The following is a 22,541-nucleotide window of genomic DNA, read 5'->3' as shown; positions in this document are numbered from 1 at the left end:
TGCGAGGGTAAGGGATGTAGATGCTAATGTCAATAGCATTGGGAAACAGCAACAACCACTATAATCGAACAAGACCCCATGGTTCTTGCCAGATTATATATGAAATACACGCACGAGTTAGCTCCTTTCTTAACCATGACACAAGGGCCGGTCAAAAGTAAGTTCTGATACATTCTGCTGTGTGAAAGAGTGGAGATAGTAGAGAGATTTCAGCATATAGTAGAGTGATTTCAGCGTAGCTGTGTTGCCCAGCTCAGTAAGAGTCTGGTAGTGCAGCAGAAAGGGTATTTAACTGTTTTTTCCACTACAACTGCAAATCAAAATGGCTGATATCACTGAAACTCTTGCTGCCTGTGAATTCTGTGAGCAAAAAATGTCATTATTATAGACATTTATAATGAATTTTTCTCAGTATATGGAGAGAACTGTGAGTGATAGTGCTGTAAGAAAATCATGCCATTTGTTTTGGGAAGATCAGATGAACATCAACAACAAAGAATGAAGGCCAACCATCTGATGTGGCAAAAGAACTTGTTGCAAAGATAAATAACAAAATCAGAGGAAATAGCTGGTTCACGATGACAGAATCACCAATCATTGTCCATAAGATATCTTGAATAATGTTGTACAAACTTGTGACTGATAAGCTCGGTTATCACAAATTTTATGTGCAGTGGGTCCACAAAATTAAGAGGTTAAGGGCTGCCTTAACATTTCTGATGTTTTACAATACAGAAGGTGGCGAATTCCTCAATCACATTGTGGCAGGAGTTGAAACCTGGGTTGCATAATTCAATGTGGGGAAAAAATCAATGGTACAGGGCCACACCGGTTCACCATGTAAGTCTTTTAAAGTGCAACCAAACATTTTTTGTCTGAAAACTAATAACTCTTTTTTTCTGACTGGAGAAGGACACACACACACACACACACACACACACACACACACACACACTGCTTAACAGCATAAACTGAATATTGTTTGATGTCTTCTGTGCAACCCTAATTTGTCACCCAGTGATTTTAACTTGTTTTGAAAGATGAAAAAATGGCAAGGATCACAGTGGCTTTAAGATGTTAAGATGTTGGCAAGTTAAAGGAGAGTATCAAAGCTTGGCTTAGTTCACAGGAAGCAGGATTCTGCAACAGGGTCATTGAAAAGCTCTTTTCTTGATATGACAAGTATATTAATGCAGGAGGCAGTTATCTGTAAAAGTAGGTGACAGCTGTAAAAGTAGCTGACAGCTGTAGCTTTAAATTTGAAGTAATTAAAACAAACTCTTATTGTATTGGCTTTTTTAAAAATAAATTAGTGGAAACTACTTTCCTAATAGCCCTTTTGTGTTGTAGATCCCTTAAACAAAAAACTGTGCACATTGCTTGGGAAAGCACAAGTTACACCTGTCTGTATGGAGGGTAACAGAAGTCATCTGTAAAATTACTATTCTGCATCATTAGCATCCATCTGTTATAGAACCTTGGTACATATTTGAACTCAAACTTAGTCAGGTATATTCAACAGAAGTATCTTCTCCTTGAGAACCAGCATAAATTCTGAAAACCCCAAACATAAGAAACCCTACTTGAGCATTTCTCTTGTGACATACTAAAAATCATGGATCCAGGCAATCAGGTGAGTGCAGTATTTGTTGATTTCCAACACTACCGTAACTAGCCGAACTACTATCATATTGGGGCAGCAAGCAAAATTTGTGACTGGATTGAGGATTTATTGGTGGTAGGGAGGAGGCAGCACATTATCTTGAATGAGTAGTCATAGATGGATGTAGAAATATCGTCAGGCATTCCCCAGATAAGTTTGTTGAGAGCCTTGTTGTTCATCTTGTGTGTTAATCACCTGGCTGGCAATATTAATAGAAACTTCAGGCTGTTTGCAGATGATACAGTTCTGTATAATGAAGTACTATATGTAAATAAAAGTGCAAAAATATTCAGTCAGATGTCGCTAAGATTTCAAAATGGTGCAAGGACTGGAAACTTGATTGAAGTATTCATAAACGTAAAATCCTGCTCTTCACAAAAAGGAAAACCTAGTCTCATATGATTACAGTTTCAGTTAAATGCATTGGCGTCCAAAATTAAAGCAACAAACTGCTATTCTCCCGTCCTGTGTCCAATTCACAATGTAATTATACAAACTGTCAACAGATGTCTGTACAATTGTGTTCTGCAAGGAACATTGGCTTTCCAGTCAACAGACAAGCACGCCAGTGATGATGTCAGGGCACTTATCAAATGGGGTCATGTTTGCCAGGTAGTCCCCCATCCACAGTCACTGTGTCCACATACACTGCAATGTGGCACAGAGAAGACACCTATCAGACTCTGCGTGGTGAGGACCATAGGAAGAATGGAAGCAGGACAGTCGCATAAACTGATATGTCCTGATGGCTTAGTGCGAATCGTTCTGTTGTTTCTTGTATGTGGAGACTGTTTATAAGAGACCAAAACTGTATCCAAAGACCAGGGCAGGCCCAATCACATGTGACATCAGAAAGAGAAGACAGTTATTTGGCTGTAAGGCCTTAGTACTGCATGGCAACTGGCATCCGACCTCACAGCATCCACTGGATTCATTGTATCGAGGCAAGCTGTGTACAGAAGGCTTCGGCAGGGTGGCCTTTATTGTCGGAGACGTGCTGTATGTGTACCTCTGACGCATCTTCACAGAAGCAAACATCTAAAGTAGAGTCGTTAATGTGCCACCTGGATTGTCAAATATTGGGCCAATGTTCTTTCCACAGATGAGTCCTGATTTGGTCTGGAAAGTGATTCTTGAAGGATTTGCATCTTAGGGAACGTGAAACACGATTTCAAGACCCGAACATTGTGGAGAGAGACCGATATCGAGGAGGATCCGTAATGGCGTGGGCAGTGATTATGTTGAACACCTCTTCACAAAATTGTACAGGTGAATCAGGATGGCTTAACTGCTGCAAGGTATCATGATGAGTTCTTGGGACCTCATGTGCAGTTGTTGCAAGGTGCTGTGGGCCCAGACTTTGTATTTAGGAGTTCAAGAATCATGAAAGGAGGCTGTATACATGGAAGAAGCCTGGAGATACTGACAGGTTTCAGATAGATTATATAATGGTATGACAGAGATTTAGGAACCAGGCATTAAATTGTAAGACATTTCCTGGGGCATATGTAGATTCTGACCACAATCTATTGGTTATGAACTGCAGATCGAAACTGAAGAAACTGCAAAAAGGTGGGAATTTAAGGAGATGGGACCTGGATAAACTGAAAGAACCAGAGGTTGTAGAGAGTTTCAGGGAGAGCATTAGGGAACAATTGACAGGAATGGGGGAAAGAAATACAGTAGAAGAAGAATGGGTAGCTCTGAGGGATGAAGTGGTGAAGGCAGCAGATGATCAAGTAGGTAAAAAGACGCGGGCTAATAGAAATCCTTGGGTAACAGAAGAAATATTGAATTTAATTGATGAAAGGAGAAAATATAAAAATGCAGTAAATGAAGCAGACAAAAAGGAATATAAACGTCTCAAAAATGAAATCGACAGGAAGTGCAAAATGGCTAAGCAGGGATGGCTAGAGGACAAATGTAAGGATGTAGAGGCTTGTCTCACTAGGGGTAAGATAGATACTGCCTACAGGAAAATTAAAGAGACCTTTGGAGAGAAGAGAACCACTTGTATGAATATCAAGAGCTCAGATGGCAACCCAGTTCTAAGCAAAGAAGGGAAAGCAGAAAGGTGGAAGGAGTATATAGAGGATCTATACAAGGGCGATGTACTTGAGGACAATATTATGGAAATGGAAGAGGATGTAGATGAAGATGAAATGGGAGATAAGATACTGCGTGAAGAGTTTGACAGAGCACTGAAAGACCTGAGTCAAAAGAAGGCCCCGGGAGTAGACAACATTCCATTAGAACTACTGATGGCCTCAGGAGAGCCAGTCATGACAAAACTCTACCATCTGGTGAGCACGATGTATGAGACAGGTGAAATACCCTCAGACTTTAAGAAGAATATAATAATTCCAATCCCAAAGAAAGCAGGTGTTGACAGATGTGAAAGTTACCGAACTATCAGTTTAATAAGTCACAGCTGCAAAATACTAACGCGAATTCTTTACAGACGAATGGAAAAACTGGTAGAAGCCGACCTCGGGGAAGATCAGTTTGGATTCCGTAGAAATGTTGGAACACGTGAGGCAATACTGACCTTACGACTTATCTTGGAAGAAAGATTAAGAAAAGGCAAACCTACGTTTCTAGCATTTGTAGACTTAGAGAAAGCTTTTGACAATGTTGACTGGAATACTCTCTTTCAAATTCTGAAGGTGGCAGGGGTAAAATACAGGGAGCGAAAGGCTATTTACAATTTGTACAGAAACCAGATGGCAGTTATAAGAGTCGAGGGGCATGAAAGGGAAGCAGTGGTTGGGAAAGGAGTGAGACAGGGTTGTAGCCTCTCCCCGATGTTATTCAATCTGTATATTGAGCAAGCAGTAAAGGAAACAAAAGAAAAATTCGGAGTAGGTATTAAAATTCATGGAGAAGAAGTAAAAACTTTGAGGTTTGCCGATGACATTGTAATTCTGTCAGAGACAGCAAAGGACTTGGAAGAGCAGTTGAACGGAATGGACAGTGTCTTGAAAGGAGGATATAAGATGAACATCAACAAAAGCAAAACGAGGATAATGGAATGTAGTCAAATTAAGTTGGGTGATGCTGAGGGAATTAGGAGACACTTAAAGTAGTAAAGGAGTTTTGCTATTTAGGGAGTAAAATAACTGATGATGGTCGAAGTAGAGAGGATATAAAATGTAGACTGGCAATGGCAAGGAAAGCGTTTCTCAAGAAGAGAAATTTGTTAACATCGAATATAGATTTAGGTGTCAGGAAGTCGTTTCTGAAAGTATTTGTATGGAGTGTAGCCATGTATGGAAGTGAGACATGGACGATAACTAGTTTGAACAAGAAGAGAATAGAAGCTTTCGAAATGTGGTGCTACAGAAGAATGCTGAAGATAAGGTGGGTAGATCACGTAACTAATGAGGGGGTATTGAATAGGATTGGGGAGAAGAGAAGTTTGTGGCACAACTTGACTAGAAGAAGGGATCGGTTGGTAGGACATGTTCTAAGGCATCGAGGGATCACAAATTTAGCATTGGAGGGCAGCGTGGAGGGTAAAAATCGTAGAGGGAGACCAAGAGATGAATACACTAAGCAGATTCAGAAGGATGTAGGTTGCAGTAGGTACTGGGAGATGAAGAAGCTTGCACAGGATAGAGTAGCATGGAGAGCTGCATCAAACCAGTCTCAGGACTGAAGACCACAACAACAACAATGCCTGACCTCATAGAGGGTGGTTGATGTTTCATTGGGAAACAAAAGATTTGCACGCATGGCATGACCTGCTCACTCTCTTGATTTGAATCGCATAGAGCATATCTGGAATGCAATAAGATGAGTTGCATTCCGGCAGCATCCGCCAACCTCTCTCCAAGATTTGCGAGCATCTCTGCAGGTAGAATGGGCGTTATTGCTTCAACATGAGATTGATGACATCATTCACAGCATGCACTGTTGTTGTCAGGTCTGTCTGTACTGCTGCGAGAGATGGTCACACACCATATTGAGCACATTAACCAGTTGTCAGAATGTGTATGCAAATCCATTCCTTTGGAAAAAATAAGAACATTTTTTTCTACCTTTATGCATGTTGCAGTTGTTTACGTTCTGTATTTTTTATATTGTTTCTGCTACACTATGACCTGTTCATACTGTTTTGTGGCAAAATAAATGCAATCTTGGGAAAATTTGTGTTTGTTGCTCTAATTTTGGACACCAGTGTAGTTTGATGTACCAATCTGTAGGGATATGAAATCAAGTGACCACATAGGCTGAATTAAAGGTAGACCAGGAGGCAGACATAAGTTCATTGATAGGATACTGTAAAAATGGAATTAATCTACATAGGAGATTACTTACAAAACACTTGTGACACATCCTTTCATATTTCTAATGGGTAGAGGCCCACAGCAAATAGAACTAACTAAGGTTATTGAATGCATACGAAAAAGAGTAGCAAGAATGGTCTAAGATGTTTTTGACCCATGGGGAAGTGTCGCAGAAGTGCAGAAAAACTTGAACTGGCAGATAGTTGAAGGATAGATTTGAGCTGTCGTGTGAAAGTATATTTACAAAATTTCAAGAAACAGCATTGTGTGGTCTCCTATGTATTGCTCCTATGGAGACTGTGAAAACCAGATTATACTAATTACACCAAGTACAGAGGCATTTAAACAGTCATTCTTCCTGCAAATTGTATGTGGTTGGGATGGGAAGAAACCTCAAAATATGGTACAGTGGGAAGTGCCATCTGCCATGCACTTCACAGGGATTTGCAGAGTATTTACATAGGTCTAAAAATGTGGAGCTCACATCTGGTGTATATAGGATGGATGGGCAGCACTTGATGGACTAGAAGTGTCTTTTACATTTTAACTTAAAGCATAAAACAACAGTTTGCAGGCACCAAATGTCAATGAAAAGGAAGAAATGGCTTATGACCAGAAAGTTATTCATACCTGGTACTACTGAACAGTCATCATGACTCTCAGGATTTTCTGCAAAGAAAAACAGTCAGCTGAAATGGACAAATTTTGTAGCTGAAAACCTAGTGTTGCTGGAAAGAAGCTGTATCAAAACAGACATGAACAAGTGTTGCAAAAAACTGAATATAACATACATTAGCTTTTCACATAACTAATTAATAATGGCCGGGAAATGGAGAATATTATAGTGACTGGCTAGTATTATAGTGGGTGTCAGATGACCACAGCTACTCACAGATTTTTTCTACCAGTTTGTGTTTTATGTGCGTAATATCCAATGCAATCTATTGCCATCACAAACTCATTTTCAGCTTATATGATACTGAGAAGTCCTTGGTCTAAAACAAATGATGGAAGGAGTAAAGATAAACACTCACTGTCTAGTAGAGAAATTGAGTGCTGGCGGCCACATAAACAAGATTGAATATCTTGCTGAGCTTTTGGAGAATCTCTTCCTGCAAAGCTAACTAATAGATCACCTTTACTCCATTCACTAATCTATTTATTTATTTTATTTGAATATAATAGAGGGAAATATTCCACGTGGGAAAAATATATCTAAAAACAAAGATGATGAGACTTACCAAACAAAAGCACTGGCAGGTCGATAGACACACAAACAAACACAAACATACACACAAAATTCAAGCTTTCGCAACAAACGGTTGCTTCATCAGGAAAGAGGGAAGGAGAGGGAAAGACGAAAGGATGTGGGTTTTAAGGGAGAGGGTAAGGAGTCATTCCAATCCCGGGAGCGGAAAGACTTACCTTAGTAAGTTTTTCCCCCTCCTTACCCTCTCCTTTAAAACCCACATCCTTTCGTCTTTCCCTCTCCTTCCCTCTTTCCTGATGAAGCAACCGTTTGTTGCGAAAGCTTGAATTTTGTGTGTATGTTTGTGTGTCTATCGACCTGCCAGCGCTTTTGTTTGGTAAGTCTCATCATCTTTGTTTTTAGATATATTTATTTGATTTTGGAGATGAGGCAAAATGCAGTTATAAGTACAAATTTTTACTAATTAGCATTTTCCAAATTATGATTTTGCATCATTTTTCATTTTAAATTACAGTTTTGTTTACATCATTTATGTTATATGTACATCTACATGTAAGTTACATCTCAATAATTGCATGTCAATTTGTCTTAAACTGCTGTGCACGTTAAGTCATTCATACTGTAGTATCAGTTTTCTTTTTAAAAATTTTTAAGAGTTCTTTTGGAAACTATTTTTATTGTTTACCTCTCACAAGTTTGAAGGTATTTCTTCTAGGGCTTTTGGTCCTGCGTATGACGGCTTTGATTTGTATTTCATAGTGTTGCATTTGGGCTCTAGAAGTAGTTCCATTTTCTTGTGTCATGACTGTGTTGTGTCTTGTTATTTAGAGTATTGGGATAATATATGAATTTTGTCCAGCATATAAGTTTGTATAGGTATATGCTGGGTAATGTTTGTATCATAAGAGTTTTAAATGCTGGCTTTCAAGGTTCTTGCCATCTAAGTTTGGCTGTAGTTCATATTGCTCTTTTTTTTGCAATTTTAATACTCAATTAATGTTTGTTTTGGAGGTGCTTCCCCAAGAAATCATGCCATAACTTAACGTGGAATGGATTAGTACATTAGTACTTTCATAATATTTGTTGCCTTTTAGGTTGCTGAATTTGTGCGGCACACATAGATCTGAACTGAGCTTTCCACTTACATAGCGTGTTTATCCCAGTTTATATTTTTGTTGGTTGTTATTCCAAGGAATTTGTGTATTTGGAGTTTTCTGCTGTGCACTCACCTATGCAGATGCTGATGCCTTCATTGTGTGTGGTTTTTTACTTGAAACTTGACAAAGCGTTTTAGTGATTTTATGCAAATTTAATTCTATAATTCTTCGGATCTTTATTTATGTCTATGTTGACTTTTATCTCTAGATTTTCTGTGTCTTTATCCTTGAACAGTATAACTGTGTGGTCTGCATAAGGAACTGTACTGCCAGAATCTGATTTGGGTTTTGATTTGTGTATAAAATAAAAATCAGTGGGACAAGAATGGATCCCTGTGGCACAGAGAGGTGTAGAATTCTTGCTTCAGGTCTTATTTTCACTCCTGTTGATTTTGTAATTTCTGTTGATTGGTTCTGCTTCTCAAGCATTATAGGGTCCAATTTCCTCTTACGTAATATACACTTCATATTTCCACTAAGGTTTTGTGGTTTGTTGTTGCTACTGGTGTTGTCATTTTTGTTGTTGCCTTCAGTCCAAAAACTGGTTTGCAACAGCTCTCCAAGCTACATCAAGGTATTTTATATTCTGGACATCCCAGTTGTTAGGGCCTGATGTTAAGAATTCTGATAACAGCTGAAAATTGTTGTTTTATTGATACACAATCGGTTTCTTGGCCTAAAGCTGCAGCATCAAGTGCAGCAATGTCGAAGGGTCATAAGTGTGCCAATATCTTCTAGTCAAGATATATTATTCGGTGAATATTAACTATATTACATTGATGAATGAAGACTGACAAAGATGTGTTCCATTAATTTTGTTACAAATTGCTGGTGGGTGAATCATGAAGTTAAAACAAGGGTTTATAAGTATTTCCTGCTTCGGTGTGCTGGCAGGGCAACCTGGTGTTGGGAATAGTAGAAGTTGGCTGCACAAGTGACAGCTTAATCTCTTGTGTGGGCTGCTTCTAGTCTTCGGAATACTGGATGGTATTACCGTCACACCGATGCTGGGAAATCTTAAAATCAGAGTCTATAAGTACTTGATCCACCCATCAGCACTTTTAATGAAACTAATAGATCGTGTCTTTCTCATCAGTGTAATGTAGATAATATTCACTGAATAAGATATCTTGGCTAGGAACGATTGGTACTCCTATGACCTTCCAACATTATTGCAATTGATGATGTGGCTTTAGGCCTTGAAACCAGCTGTTTATCAGTAAAGCAACAATTTTACCAGCTGTCAGTTGAACTCTTTTTGACATCATCTCCAAACTAATGTGATTCTTCAGTTTCTCCAGGCGTATTTTATGACAAAAAATCTCGGGTGAACAGCCTGGTATAAGTGTGCATAGGACACAATATTTCGGCAATCAACCACGTTGCCGAAATATTGTGTCTTATGCGCACTCATAACAGGCTGTTCACCCAAAAGTTTTTGCAGTACATTGGCATTTGTTTTCTGTATTTTCTGTAACACACTGTAAAGTTTTCATCATTGCTAGTTTTATATATCCTGTGCAACATTTTTACATTGTTCCTAGAGACCAAAATACTTTTTGTTTTATAGTTTTTTATGTTTATTGGATATTTTGGTATTTATTAAGTCTTCTTTACTGGGCATGTTATATTGAGATAATAAAAGTTCTCTTTTCTGGCCCTAGACAGGCTAAACAGGCCTGACCAACCACTGTGTCATCCTTTGCCAATCACGTCATTGGATGTGTACGGAGGAGCATGTGGTCAGCACACTGCTTTCCAGTCAATATTTGGTTTCTTGACCATGGAACCACTATTAATCGATTGGATAGCTCCTCAGTTGGCCTCACGAGGCTGAGTGTGCCCCTTACCAGTTCTCCCATCAAGGAAAAATCCTGGGCAATACCAGAAATTAAACCTCGGCCCCCTGCATGGCAGTCAACCTCTCTGACCACTCACCTATGGAGGCAGATATATTGTGATAGTAGGAAAAGATATGTATAAAATATATCACTTTATGATCCATTGACGAGTCCTTAATTCTGAACTTCTTGCATTTAAAATTGTACTATAAGGAATACAAAAAATGTACATCATAGTAATAAAGTATGCAAAGAAAATGGAATTGAACAGCACATTATAAACTCAGACAAGAAGACAAAAACAGTGTGGATGATCATAAATTCAGAAACAAGAAAGACAACATATCAAAATAATAGCCCCAAAGAAGTCACATGACAAAATTCACTATAGACAAATGCAGAAACTGTAGCCAAAGCATTTAATGACTACTGCATAAATGTGTGTAGAAGTTGAACAAATGATATTTCAACTCCAATAACAAATGGTATGAATGCTTTAATAGAGAAAAAATAACCTCTATGAAATTCTATATACCTATATCCAACAAGTGAAGAAAAAGTAACGAGAACCATAAACAAGTTGGAAAAACTCAAAAGACCCAGAACATCTTTGGTATCTCAAATAAGATTATTAAACTTTCATCCAAATTCATCATTAAACCCTTGACCGAAATGATTAATGATGCAATCACAGAAGGACTGTATCCAGATAGTTTAAAAACTGCTAAATGCAACCACTGCACAAGAAAGGTGACACTACAGAACCTGAAAACTACAGACCTGTTAGTGTTATACAAGTAATATTTAAAATCTTTGAATTCATTCTATATAACAAATTAATAAAATTGTATGGTAGATTACAGTAACCCCGCTCCCAGGATTGAAATGACTCCTTACCCTCTCCCTTCAAACCCACATCCTTTCACCTTTCCCTCTCCTTCCCTCTTTCCTGGTGAAGCAAACTTGGGTTGAGAAAGCTTGAAATTGTCTCTATCAACATACCAACACTTTCTCGTTTGGTAAGTTACAGCATCTTTGTTTTTAGATATATAACAAATTAATAAACCTAAAAACAAAGATGATGTGACTTACCAAATGAAAGTGCTGGCAGGTCGACAGACACACAAACGAACACAAACATACACACAAAATTCAAGCTTTCGCAACAAACTGTTGCCTCATCAGGAAAGAGGGAAGGAGAGGGAAAGACGAAAGGATGTGGGTTTTAAGAGAGAGGGTAAGGAGTCATTCCAGCAGACATGACAGCATTCCAAGCAGACATGTCTGCTTGTGTCTGTATATGTGTGGATGGATATGTGTGTGTGTGCGCGAGTGTATACCCGTCCTTTTTTCCCCCTAAGGTAAGTCTTTCCCCTCCCGGGACTGGAATGACTTCTTACCCTCTCCCTTAAAACCCACATCCTTTCGTCTTTCCCTCTCCTTCCCTCTTTCCTGATGAGGCAACAGTTTGTTGCGAAAGCTTGAATTTTGTGTGTATGTTTGTGTTCGTTTGTGTGTCTGTCGACCTGCCAGCACTTTCATTTGGTAAGTCACATCATCTTTGTTTTTAGGTATATTTTTCCTTCGTGGAATGTTTCCTTCTATTATAACAAATTAATAAGTTTCACATCACAGAATAGCGTAGCCAGAAACCAGTATGGGTTCTAAAAAGATAAGTTACTACTTCAGCACCACAAGAACATGTGAACTATGTACTGCAAACACTTGCCATGGATGAATCAATAATTGGAATATTCTGTGATCTATCAAAAGTTAATCACAACCTAGTTAACCACAACATTCTCCTTGAAAAACTAAAATTATGCACTGAACAGCCAAAGAAACTGGTACACCTGCCTAATATCGTGTAGGGCTCCCGTGAGCACATGACCTGGTATGGATTCGACTAATGTCTGAAGGAGTGTTGGAGTGAATTGACACTATGAATCCTGCAGGGCTGTCCACAAATCCGTAAGAGTACGAGGGGGTGGAGATCTCTTCTGAGCAGAATATTGCAAAGCATCCTAGATATGTTCAGTAATGTTAGTGTCTGGGGAGTTTGGTGACCAATGAAAATGTTTAAACTCAGAAGAGCATTCCTGGAGCCACACTGTGTCAATACTGGAAGTGTGGGGTGTTGCATTATCCTGCTGGAATTACCCAAGTCCATTGGAAGGCACAAGGGACGTGAATGAATGCAGGTGATCAGACAGGATGCTTACGTACATGTTACCTGTCAGAGTCGAATCTAAATGTATCAAGGGTCCCATAGCACTCCAGCTGCACACACCTCACACCATAAAGAGCAGCCACCAGCTTGAACAGTCCCCTGTTGACATGCAGGGTCTGTGGATTCATGAGGTTGTTTTCATACCCGTACATGACCATCCGCTTGATACAATTTGAAACATGGCTTGTCGGACCAGGCAACATGTTTCCAGTCATCAACATTCCAATGTCGGTGTTCACAGGCCCAGGTGAGGCGTAAAGCTTTGTGTCATGCAGTCATTGAGGGTACATGAGTGGGCCTTCAGCTCAGAAGCCCATATCAATGATGTTTTAATGGTTCGCACGCTGACACTTGTTGATGGCCCAGCATTGAAATCTGCAGCAATTTGCGGAAGGGTTGCACTTCTGTCACGTTGAATGATTCTCTTCTGTCATCGTTGCTCCCTTCTTGCAGAATCTTTTCCAGCTGCTGTGATGTCTTGAGATTTGATGTTTTACCAGATACCTGATATTCATGGCACCCTCATGAAATTGTATGGGAAACTCCCCACTTCATCACTGCCTTGGAGATGCTGTGTCCGATTGTTCGTGCGCCGACTATAAAACAACGTTCAAATTCACTTAAATCATGATAACCTGCCGTTGTAGCAGTGGTAACAAATCTAACAAATGCGTCAGACAATTTTCTTATATAGGCGTTGCCGACAGCAGTGCCATATTCTGCCTGTTTACATATCTCTGTATTTGAATATGCATGCATATACCAGTTTCTTTGGTGCTTCAGTGTATGAGGTGAGAGGTAATACATTCAATCTTTTAAAATCCTACTTAATGAACAGACAACATAAAGTAGAAATAACAGATGAGGAAAGAAATAAATACTACTCAAACAAGGGTATGACCCACAACCGCGTGCCACACGGGAGGTCCTAGGACCACTGCTGTACTTGATATATGTTAATGATAGACAGAAGGAAATTAAACAAAAATAAATACTATTTGTGGGTGACAAAAGCATTTTAATTAAGGGGAATGGTTCTAGAAGAAGCTACAATTTAAGTTGTAAGTGTATTATGCAATTATGCAGACTAGAAAACTAGTTTAGAAATAATAAACTGATAATAAATTACAGAAAAACAAACATCATGAGCTTTAAAAATAATCGACCAAAAGATAATAAGTTAGTGTTAAAAATCAAGGAACATGAACTTGAACAAGCACCACATGTAAAATTTCTGGGTCTTCACCTTGATGATAAATCAATATGGACAGAGCACATCAGCAGTATAAACAGAAAAATAAATTCAGGCTGCTCTCCACTACCAAAGTTAGCCCAAACTGTAAACATATAAGTTCTCAAAATGTTTTACTTAGCATACTTTGAATCAATAATTTCATTTGGAAGAAAACTAACACTAGCTCAGTACATATGAAGGAGTTACTCATTATAGAGAAAAGGGCTATATGAATAATAACCAATGCAAAACAATGAACAAACTGCAGATCAAAATTTAAGCTGGTAAACAAATGTAAGGGAAATAGTCACATTGTGTTGAAAATTGTTTTGCATAATCAAAATGTAAAGCCCTGTATGTAATGATAGAATGTGTATCAATTAAAAACATCAGATGCCTAAATAAATAAATAAATAAACTTCCCTCCAACCACGGTCTTTTGCTCATTTTATCTGGCAGCCCCTAATAACCAGGTCAAGAATGCCTCATCTTCAAACTGGTGGCCAGAAACAATTTGTTCTCAATGTTTTTCACAAGACTACAAAGAGAAATCAGCTTTGACTTTTTCAAGAAACACAATGTAAAAAATAACAGACAGATTCTATTTACATGCTTGGTAATCGGTAGCATTGAAAAATGATAACTGTTAACTGAATCTTCCATCGGTTCTTGGTAGAAAAATATTATAATAAATCAAAAGCACCAGTTTGCTTTTGTTCTGCAGTATACTGTAGGACAAAAGCAAACTGGTGCTTTTCATTTATTTTGATGATAACTGTGTATACTGTGGGGTGGCGGTTCGAATCTTGTTGTGATCTACAATTTTTTTTTTTTTTGGTCGGTCTGAATACCTAAACCATTTAAATATGAGATTTATTGAATGTACAGTAATTAACTCATACTTACTTATCATTTTTCAAAAAAATGCAGTCTTTTAGTTTCTAATTTTATATATGGCAAGCAAAATTCTGGTTTTCATTGCAAATATACATTCTTAATTATTGATTTTTTTTTTAAGATTGTAGAAGTTAAGAAAACATTAGACAATTAAATTTTGTGGAGAAAAATGAAAAAATCAAATACCCTTTGTTTGAATATGCCCATGGTTTTGTAGCTCAGACGTGGTCTCATACAAGCCATAATGGTAAGTACTGTAGAAATATGGAAAACAATCACTTTCGCGGTGTCAAGCACACTGTACAACTGCTGCATTTTTACAGTTGTAACCGTAACACTGCAGTACAAAACAAATAGAAGTGTTCTGAAGCCAAGTCAAGGGATTCGTCGCGAGAAATAACAAGAGATTTAAGCTGCCAAACGTACTGGAACTAATGCACGAAGCTTTGTGACACATCACTGCCGAATGATGCCGAAATGTAGAACAGCATATCATAAAAGAGCAGGAGGAATTGTGGATTTTTTTTTGTGGCTTGGGATTTTGTTGCCTCGTTATCAAAATAGTGGTACAGAAATGTATTCCTCAGAGTCCGATATGAAAGGAGTTCAGAGATCACGAGACAATTGACTGTAATACTTTGAGTGACTTCAATATTTAACTACATGGTGAAATCCCAGCAGCTATTATCTATAAAATAAAATATAATTTGTAAAAAAATATTTTGTCACAATTGTTTTTATTTCAGCAACTTCCCCAAAGTACAAAAATACTAACTATGTACCAAGAGTACCATCAACCCTCTCTGTAAACGCTGTGGATGTCATGGTACAAACAACATGCTGCCCCTCTTCACCAACTGTTTCCACAATCACTCTTACCCCTGGTCGTACAAGGGATATAGACCAAGACATGGCTGCCCTCAGGCTATCTCGACAAGATAATCCTTTCTTACAGGTGAGATTTAGTTTTATATTCCAATTTAAGTTGTTTTATAACATTAAATGAGTAACAGATGTATGAATTTGTGTGAATGTCATGTTTAGTACTTTGTACCTGTGTGGATTGCCCTCAAAGTAAGATGAGAACGTAATTGAAAGTGTTCATTTCAAATATGAGCATGTGAACTAGGACAGTATTTCATATTGAAGTACATGATACTTTGTAACCATGGATTTGCAGTTATCTCACAAATGATTTTTTTCCATACCAATATTCACTATATGTTCTGTTGTGTACTTTAACCCATACCAGTTTTTTATGATATACTCTGTATATCCCAAAATGGAGGAAGAAACAAAAAGGACAGGTATGATGGTATTGTGATAGATGTTAATCTGTCATTTGCTTACTGACAATTCTGCTTCTATGGAATGACTCAGTTTCTTGAGATGATACTTGGCACCCCATAGCATATCAGTTATTTTTATTTCCATGTGGATTTATGCTAAATAGTGAACTTACAATGGGCCTCAAATGAGTTACTGTCCTTGTACACCTTCGCTGCAGACAAAAAGACAAAAGTTCCAGAAGAGACCACATAATTACGTCATGGAAGGTTTCCACATTGTTGGAAGGGTCCCTTTCTGGAAATTCAGTGTAACCTAAAATTCCTTTAATAGCTAGGTCCTTCTCATAACAATTGCGTCAGTCTCATCCCCCCCCCCCCCCCCCCCTTCTAAAACCTTGCAAAGTTGAATGACATCAACCATCTCAGACATATCCTTGGGAGTAGTTACTATGCTCCCTCTAAGAAGAAATGAGAGTGGTGAGAGTGATGAAGAGGTGAAATGTACAAATAAGGAGAGGGACGGTGTGGGAGTTCAAGACTTGTTTATGTTCTTGTGTGATGCTAAATCCTTTATGAGATGAGTTGCCTTTTTTTCATATCATTTTAGTATACCATGAGATTCATTTAAAAAGTAGAAACATTATTTTCTGTATTTCTGTGCGACTCTCACAGTTTTACTTCTGTGACTGCATGTTACTTGGAAATGCAAAATGTGACTGTGTTAACTGCTGTTGACTTGACCTGTAAATCAGAAAAGCTTGTCTGTTTTCTGCCTCTGACAGTCACGTTGACATATAAATGACAAAGTACAATCTTTTTTACAAGGATACAATATGGGTGGCCAGAATGTACTTTTAGGAGGTGAAATATATGCTGCTGATAAACACATAAAAAACGGTACCTAGCTTTCTTAACTATTAGTTCCTTCATCAGGGAAGAAAGAGGGTACAGAATGGAGAAAGTTGGAAAAGAGGGTGGTTCATCCAAACTCCAGGTTAAGAATGACCCACATGTTGTGACATTGAGGAGGGCCAAGGATGAAAAGGGAGCTGTTCAAAGAGCAGGAAGTCAAATATGACATTTCTTGAGTGAATTACAGCCTATAGCTTGGTCTGCATTCTCAGTGGGTGTAGATATGTTAACTTTGGTGTACTTGATGATTATACTTAACACTATTGAACCCCCACCCAGGGGGTCTACAACTCTTTTGTGGATACGTGCGTGGCGAGCACGGGACCCCGAGCTAATGTGGCCCTCCTTCCTTTCCGGGCTGCATACCTTCCTTTTCCGCATCCTTCCCCATCCCCCATCTTCACCCCCCCCCCCCCCCCCACCTCCTTCTCTTTCCTTCCCTTTCTCCCCCTCTGGGAGTATGTTTTGTGCCTATGTCCGGAGACGGACGCTCGAAAATGTAACACATTCTTCGCTTTCTGTGCTTGCAATTGCAAGCCTTCATCCTTCCTTTGTCCTTCTCTTTTCCTTACGTCTTCTCTTTACCCTTTTCTCCGCTGCGGCGTTTGAGGCCTCTTCTTTCCTTTCCCTTTCTTTGTTTTTCCCTTTCTCTTTTTTCCTCCCTGTGCATGTCTGAAGGCCGACCCACGCATTTTCATGCGTAGCCGGTGACGGGGTAACGCGTAATTCCCTGCCCCGGGTAGACAGGTAGGACACGTACGTACCCCCTGGTAACGGCCAGGCCCAGGGAAGGGTGACTACCCGAGCTGATACCTTCCGAAAGTGCCGATTGGTCCCTCCGTCCGTTTCTCGGGAGGTGTGACCTAAGGAGTGAACAATCACCTAAGGCGGGAGTGCCCTCAGAGAGGGCCCCCACAAGGAAGGAGCGCGCCATCGGAGACACCGGTAATCATGGGGGATACTTTCGCAATGGTTTCCTCATCTTCTACTATGTCTGCTCACAAGTGTAAGTTCAATGAGTCTCAGCCACAGACAGTCCTTCCATCGTTCCCACAGTTCCTTGTTGTTTCTCGGTCTGACGAAGGTCACGACTTCTCCACTGTCAACCCTTTCATTATTCAGAAAGGTGTCGACGTAATTGCAGGTCCTGTAAAGTCTTGTTCCAGATTACGAAATGGCACCTTGTTGTTAGAAACAGTCAGTGCCCTCCAGGCACAAAAGTTGCTGCGTACTTCACTGCTACACACCTTCCCTGTCAGGGTGGAAGCGCACCGCACTTTAAATTCCTCACGTGGGGTCATTTATACACGCTCCCTCGACGGCTACCTGTCTGACCAGGGCGTAACGGCTGTTCGTGGAGTCATGAAAAGGGTTGACACGAACATCATTCCAACCCGTACTGTCTTCTTGACATTTGACAAAGTTCAACTCCCATCGAACATCAAAGCGGGCTATGAGATAATTTCCGTTCGCCCTTACATCCCAAACCCTACGCGTTGCTATCGGTGTCAGTGGTTCAATCACACCAGCCAGTCCTGTTCCAATCCGGCCAAATGTGTTACTTGTGGCAAGGATGCCCATGAGGGTGCTTGTCCACCTCCATCCCCTCGTTGCATCAACTGTATGGGTGACTACACTGCTTCCTCTCGAGGTTGCCCCATTTTTAAAGACAAAAAGCTCATTCAGGAAATCAGAGTGAAGGAAAAGGTGTCGACCTTTGCTGCTCGAAAATTATTCACCAGTTGAAACCCCACTGTGCCTCAGACGGGAAAATACAGCACTGTCCTTGCTTCTCCTCGACCAACAAAGGAGGCGGCCACGCAGACTTGTGATCTCACCTTTAGTGACACGGTCGTCAGATCGGCCAGCGCAAAGATCGCCCGTTCAACCTCCCCACTTTCACCTGCTCACTCTATGGCTCACCACCTTCATCGGGTTCTGCTAAATCTCGATCCCAAAAGTCAGACACCCGGACTTCCAAAAAAGGAGCATACTCGTGAAGATTTTTTACGTACCCCAACTTAACAACCATCGGTTCCTCCTTTATCTAAACATCGTTTCCAAGAAGGCTAATAAGAAACCCAGTTCCTGTCCTTCTCCACCACGGCGTGTCTCATCTACAAGCACCACCTGGCGGTAACCGCCCTCGGCCGTCTTCTGTGTCGCCAAGGCGCACTGCTGGCGGCCAATCAACCGGCCGATCGCTGGTGGCAGGAGCTGCTCCATGAACAACCTATGGATCAGGATCTTCTGCCTTCGACTGAGTGCCGTTCCACGCTGTCGGGTCGCAAGCTCTGAGCAGGTCGTTGAGTTGACGGCAAACTTGGTCACAATCTTCCATTTTCTGTCCACCCTATGTCCATTATCCATTGGAATATCCGCGGCATTCGAGCCAATCGGGATGAATTGACGATCCTCTTATGATCCTACTCGCCGGTCATCTTCTATCTTCAAGAAACAAAGCTGCGTCCCCACGACCGCTTTGTTTTCCCCCATTTTCAGTCAGTCCGATTTGATCTCACCTCTGTTGAAGGCACTCCAGCACATGGGGAACTCATGATTCTTCTCCATAATACTCTCCATTATCACCCAATCCCCTTAAACACTTCCTTCCATGCAGTCGCTGTCCATCTTCCCCTTTCTGGATACACCTTCTCTCTTTGTACTGTATACATTCCATCGTCCACACCAATGGCACGAGCTGATCTCCTTCATCTTCTTGGTCAGCTGCCACCCCCCTATTTGCTGGTTGGGGACTTCAATGCCCACCACCCGCTTTGGGGATCTCCACATCCTTGTCCGCGTGGCTCACTATTGATAGACGTCTTCCACCAAGCGGATCTTGTTTGCCTCAACACTGGGGACCCAACATTTTTGTCTGCCTCCACGACAAATTTCTCTCATTTGGACCTTTCGTTCGGTACTGTTCCGCTAGCTCGGCGCTTCGAATGGTTCGCCCTTGCTGATACACACTCGAGTGACCACTTTCCATGTGTCCTTCGATTGCAGCCACAACTGCCATATAAGTGCCCGAGACGCTGGAAGTTTGCCCAAGCAGATTGGACACTTTTTTCATCTTCTAGCGACATTCGATGACCGTCACTTTCCTAGCGTCGACGATGAGGTCACTCATACTACAGATGTTATTCTTACAGCTGCGGAACGTTCAATACTTCGCACCTCCGAAATGCCCCGGCACCCCCCAGTTCCTTGTTGGAACGAGGCATGCCGTGATGCAATACGTGAGCAACGGCGTGCTCTTCACGTTTTCAGACACCATCCTACTTTGGCCAACTGTATCCACTATAAGCAGTTCCGTGCGCGGTGCCGTCGCGTCATCCGCGATAGCAAGAAGGCAAGCTGTGACTTCTTTACTAGCTCATATGACACCTTCACTCCCTCCTCGGAAGTTCGGAAGTTTCGAGTCAGATTCGATGGTTATCTGGTGCGCCTAGTTTCTCCCCGGTCTCCGGGCTCACTGTCGCGCATGATACATTAATGGACCCCGTCGCAATTTCTAACTCGTTGGGTCAACACTTTGCTGAGATTTCGAGCTCTTCAAATTACCCGCCAGCGTTTTTCCCGAAGAAATGTGCAGCGGAAGTGCAACCTCTTGCTTTCTCCTCTCAAAATCGCAAAAGCTACAATACTGTTTTCTGCATGCGGGAACTCCCAACATGCACTCTCTTCTTCTTGCTCCTCTGCCCCAGGACCAGATGGTATCCACATCCAAATGTAGCTGCATTTATCATACCATAGTCTGCATTACCTCCTTCGCCTTTATAATCGAATTTGGACCGACAGTACTTTTCCCAGACGATGGCGGGAAGCTATCGTCGTTCCTGTTCCGAAACCTGGAAAGGACAAACATCTCCCCTCTAGCTATCGCCCCATTTCTCTCACGAGCAGTGTATGTAAGGTTTTGGAGCGTATGGTGAATTGTCGTTTAGCTTGGTGGCTGGAGTCCCGCAGTCTTTTAACACTTGCCCAATGCGGTTTCTGAAAGCATCATTCTGCAGTTGGCCATCTTGTTGCTCTCTCCACTTATATCAACAATTTTCTCCAGAAACGCCAAACAGTAGCAATATTTTTTGATCTGGAGAGAGCATACGATACCTGTTGGGGGACAGGCATCCTCCGCACACTGTTCCCTTGTGGCTTTCGTGGTCGGTTGCCCCTTTTTCTTCGCGACTTTATGGCAGAGCGCACATTTAAAGTGCGGATAAACACTACTCTCTCTCGTACTTTCTCCCAAGAAAATGGGGTACCCCAGGGCTCTGTGCTAAGTGTTGTACTGTTTGCCATTGCCATAAATCCAATTATGGATTGTCTCCTTCCTGATATCTCGGGCTCCCTCTTTGTGGATGATTTTGCGATCTGCTACAGCTCTCAACGGACCAGCCTTCTTGAACGAAGTCTTCAAGGCTGTCTCGATCGCCTCCACTCTTGGAGCATCGAAACAGGCTTCCGCTTTTCACCCAGTAAGACTGTATGTGTTAATTTTTGGTGTTGTACGGAGTTTCTTCCACCTTCCTTACATCTAGGACCTGTCAACCTTCCATTTTCGAACGTCGCTAAATTCTTGGGTCTTATGTTTGACAGAAAAATGTGCTGGTCCTCCCACGTTTCCTATCTTTCGGCTCGCTGTCTGCGATCCCTCAACACCCTCCGTGTCCTGAATGGTACCTCCTGGGGAGCGGACCGAGTGGTCCTTCGCCTTTATCATGCCTTAGTGCGCTCGAAATTGGACTACGGAAGCATAGTTTACTCCTCTGCTCGGCCGTCTATTCTTCGGCGTCTCGACTCTATCCACCACCGTGGATTACGTTTAGTGTCTGGAGCTTTTTACACCAGCCCTGTGGAAAACCTTTATGTTGAGACTGCTGAACCTCCGCTGTCCAATCGGTGAGCTGTCCTTCTAAGTCGTTATGCTAGCCATTTGTCTTCCATGCCTGCTAATCCGGCCCATGACATTTTTTTCGACGACTCCTTGGATTTAGGGTACGCAGGCCGCCCTTCCTCCCTACTACCACCGGGGGTCCACTTCCATCAACTGCTCCATTCTCTTTCCTTCTGTTCTCTTTCCTTCCGCTTTCCTAAAACTTTCTTGACAACTTGGGGTACAACACCACCTTGGCTCCGTCCCTGGACCTGCCTGCTCTGTGACCTTTGTCAGTTTCCCAAGGATGGTACCCCTTCACTTGTTTATTGTCGGGCATTTTCTGCTCTATGTGCACAAATGAAGGAAGCCACATTTATTTACACTGATGGCTCAAAAACATCGTTTGGTGTAGGGAGTGCCTATATTGTTGGCGACACCCCAAATCGATTTCGGCTTCCCGACCCGTGTTCAGTTTATACTGCGGAGCTTTACGCTGTTCTCCAGGCTGTCCAGTACATCTTTCGCCGTCAGCGGATACAGTATGTTATCTGTTCAGATTCTCTCAGCTCTCTCCTCAGTCTCCAAGCTCTCTACCCTGTCCACCCTCTGGTCCACCGGATTCAGGACTGCCTACGCTTGCTCCACTTGGGGGGCATCTCGGTGGTGTTCCTCTGGATCTCAGGACATGTTGGTATCTGTGGAAATGAGGCAGCTGATATAGCGGCCAAGGCTGCAATCTCTCTTCTTCGCCCAGCTATTCGCACGATTCCCTTCGCCGATCTATGGAGTGTTTTATGTCGTCGTGTTGTTCTTTTATGGCATGCACGTTGGTCGACACTTCCCCATAATAAATTGTGGGACGTGAAAGCTCTTCCCTGTGCTTGGACCTCTTCCTCCCGAACGCGTCGTCGGGAGGAGGTAATTTTAACTAGACTCC

General features: G+C 41.3%; 1 protein-coding gene across 1 annotated transcript in view; it reads left to right on the top strand.

Moving 5' to 3' along the window:
* Positions 1-22,541, top strand: part of LOC126187504 (uncharacterized) — an 87,905-nt gene that overhangs the window by 25,328 nt on the left and 40,036 nt on the right. Inside the window, exon 3 of the mRNA XM_049928622.1 lies at positions 15,268-15,476. Coding sequence (XP_049784579.1) covers positions 15,268-15,476 — 209 coding nt within the window. The remainder of the gene's footprint in view (positions 1-15,267; positions 15,477-22,541) is intronic.

The sequence above is a fragment of the Schistocerca cancellata genome, chromosome 5 (assembly GCF_023864275.1).
Source record: "Schistocerca cancellata isolate TAMUIC-IGC-003103 chromosome 5, iqSchCanc2.1, whole genome shotgun sequence".
Classification (NCBI taxonomy): domain Eukaryota; kingdom Metazoa; phylum Arthropoda; class Insecta; order Orthoptera; family Acrididae; genus Schistocerca; species Schistocerca cancellata.
This window is presented reverse-complemented; position numbering and strand designations above follow the sequence as displayed.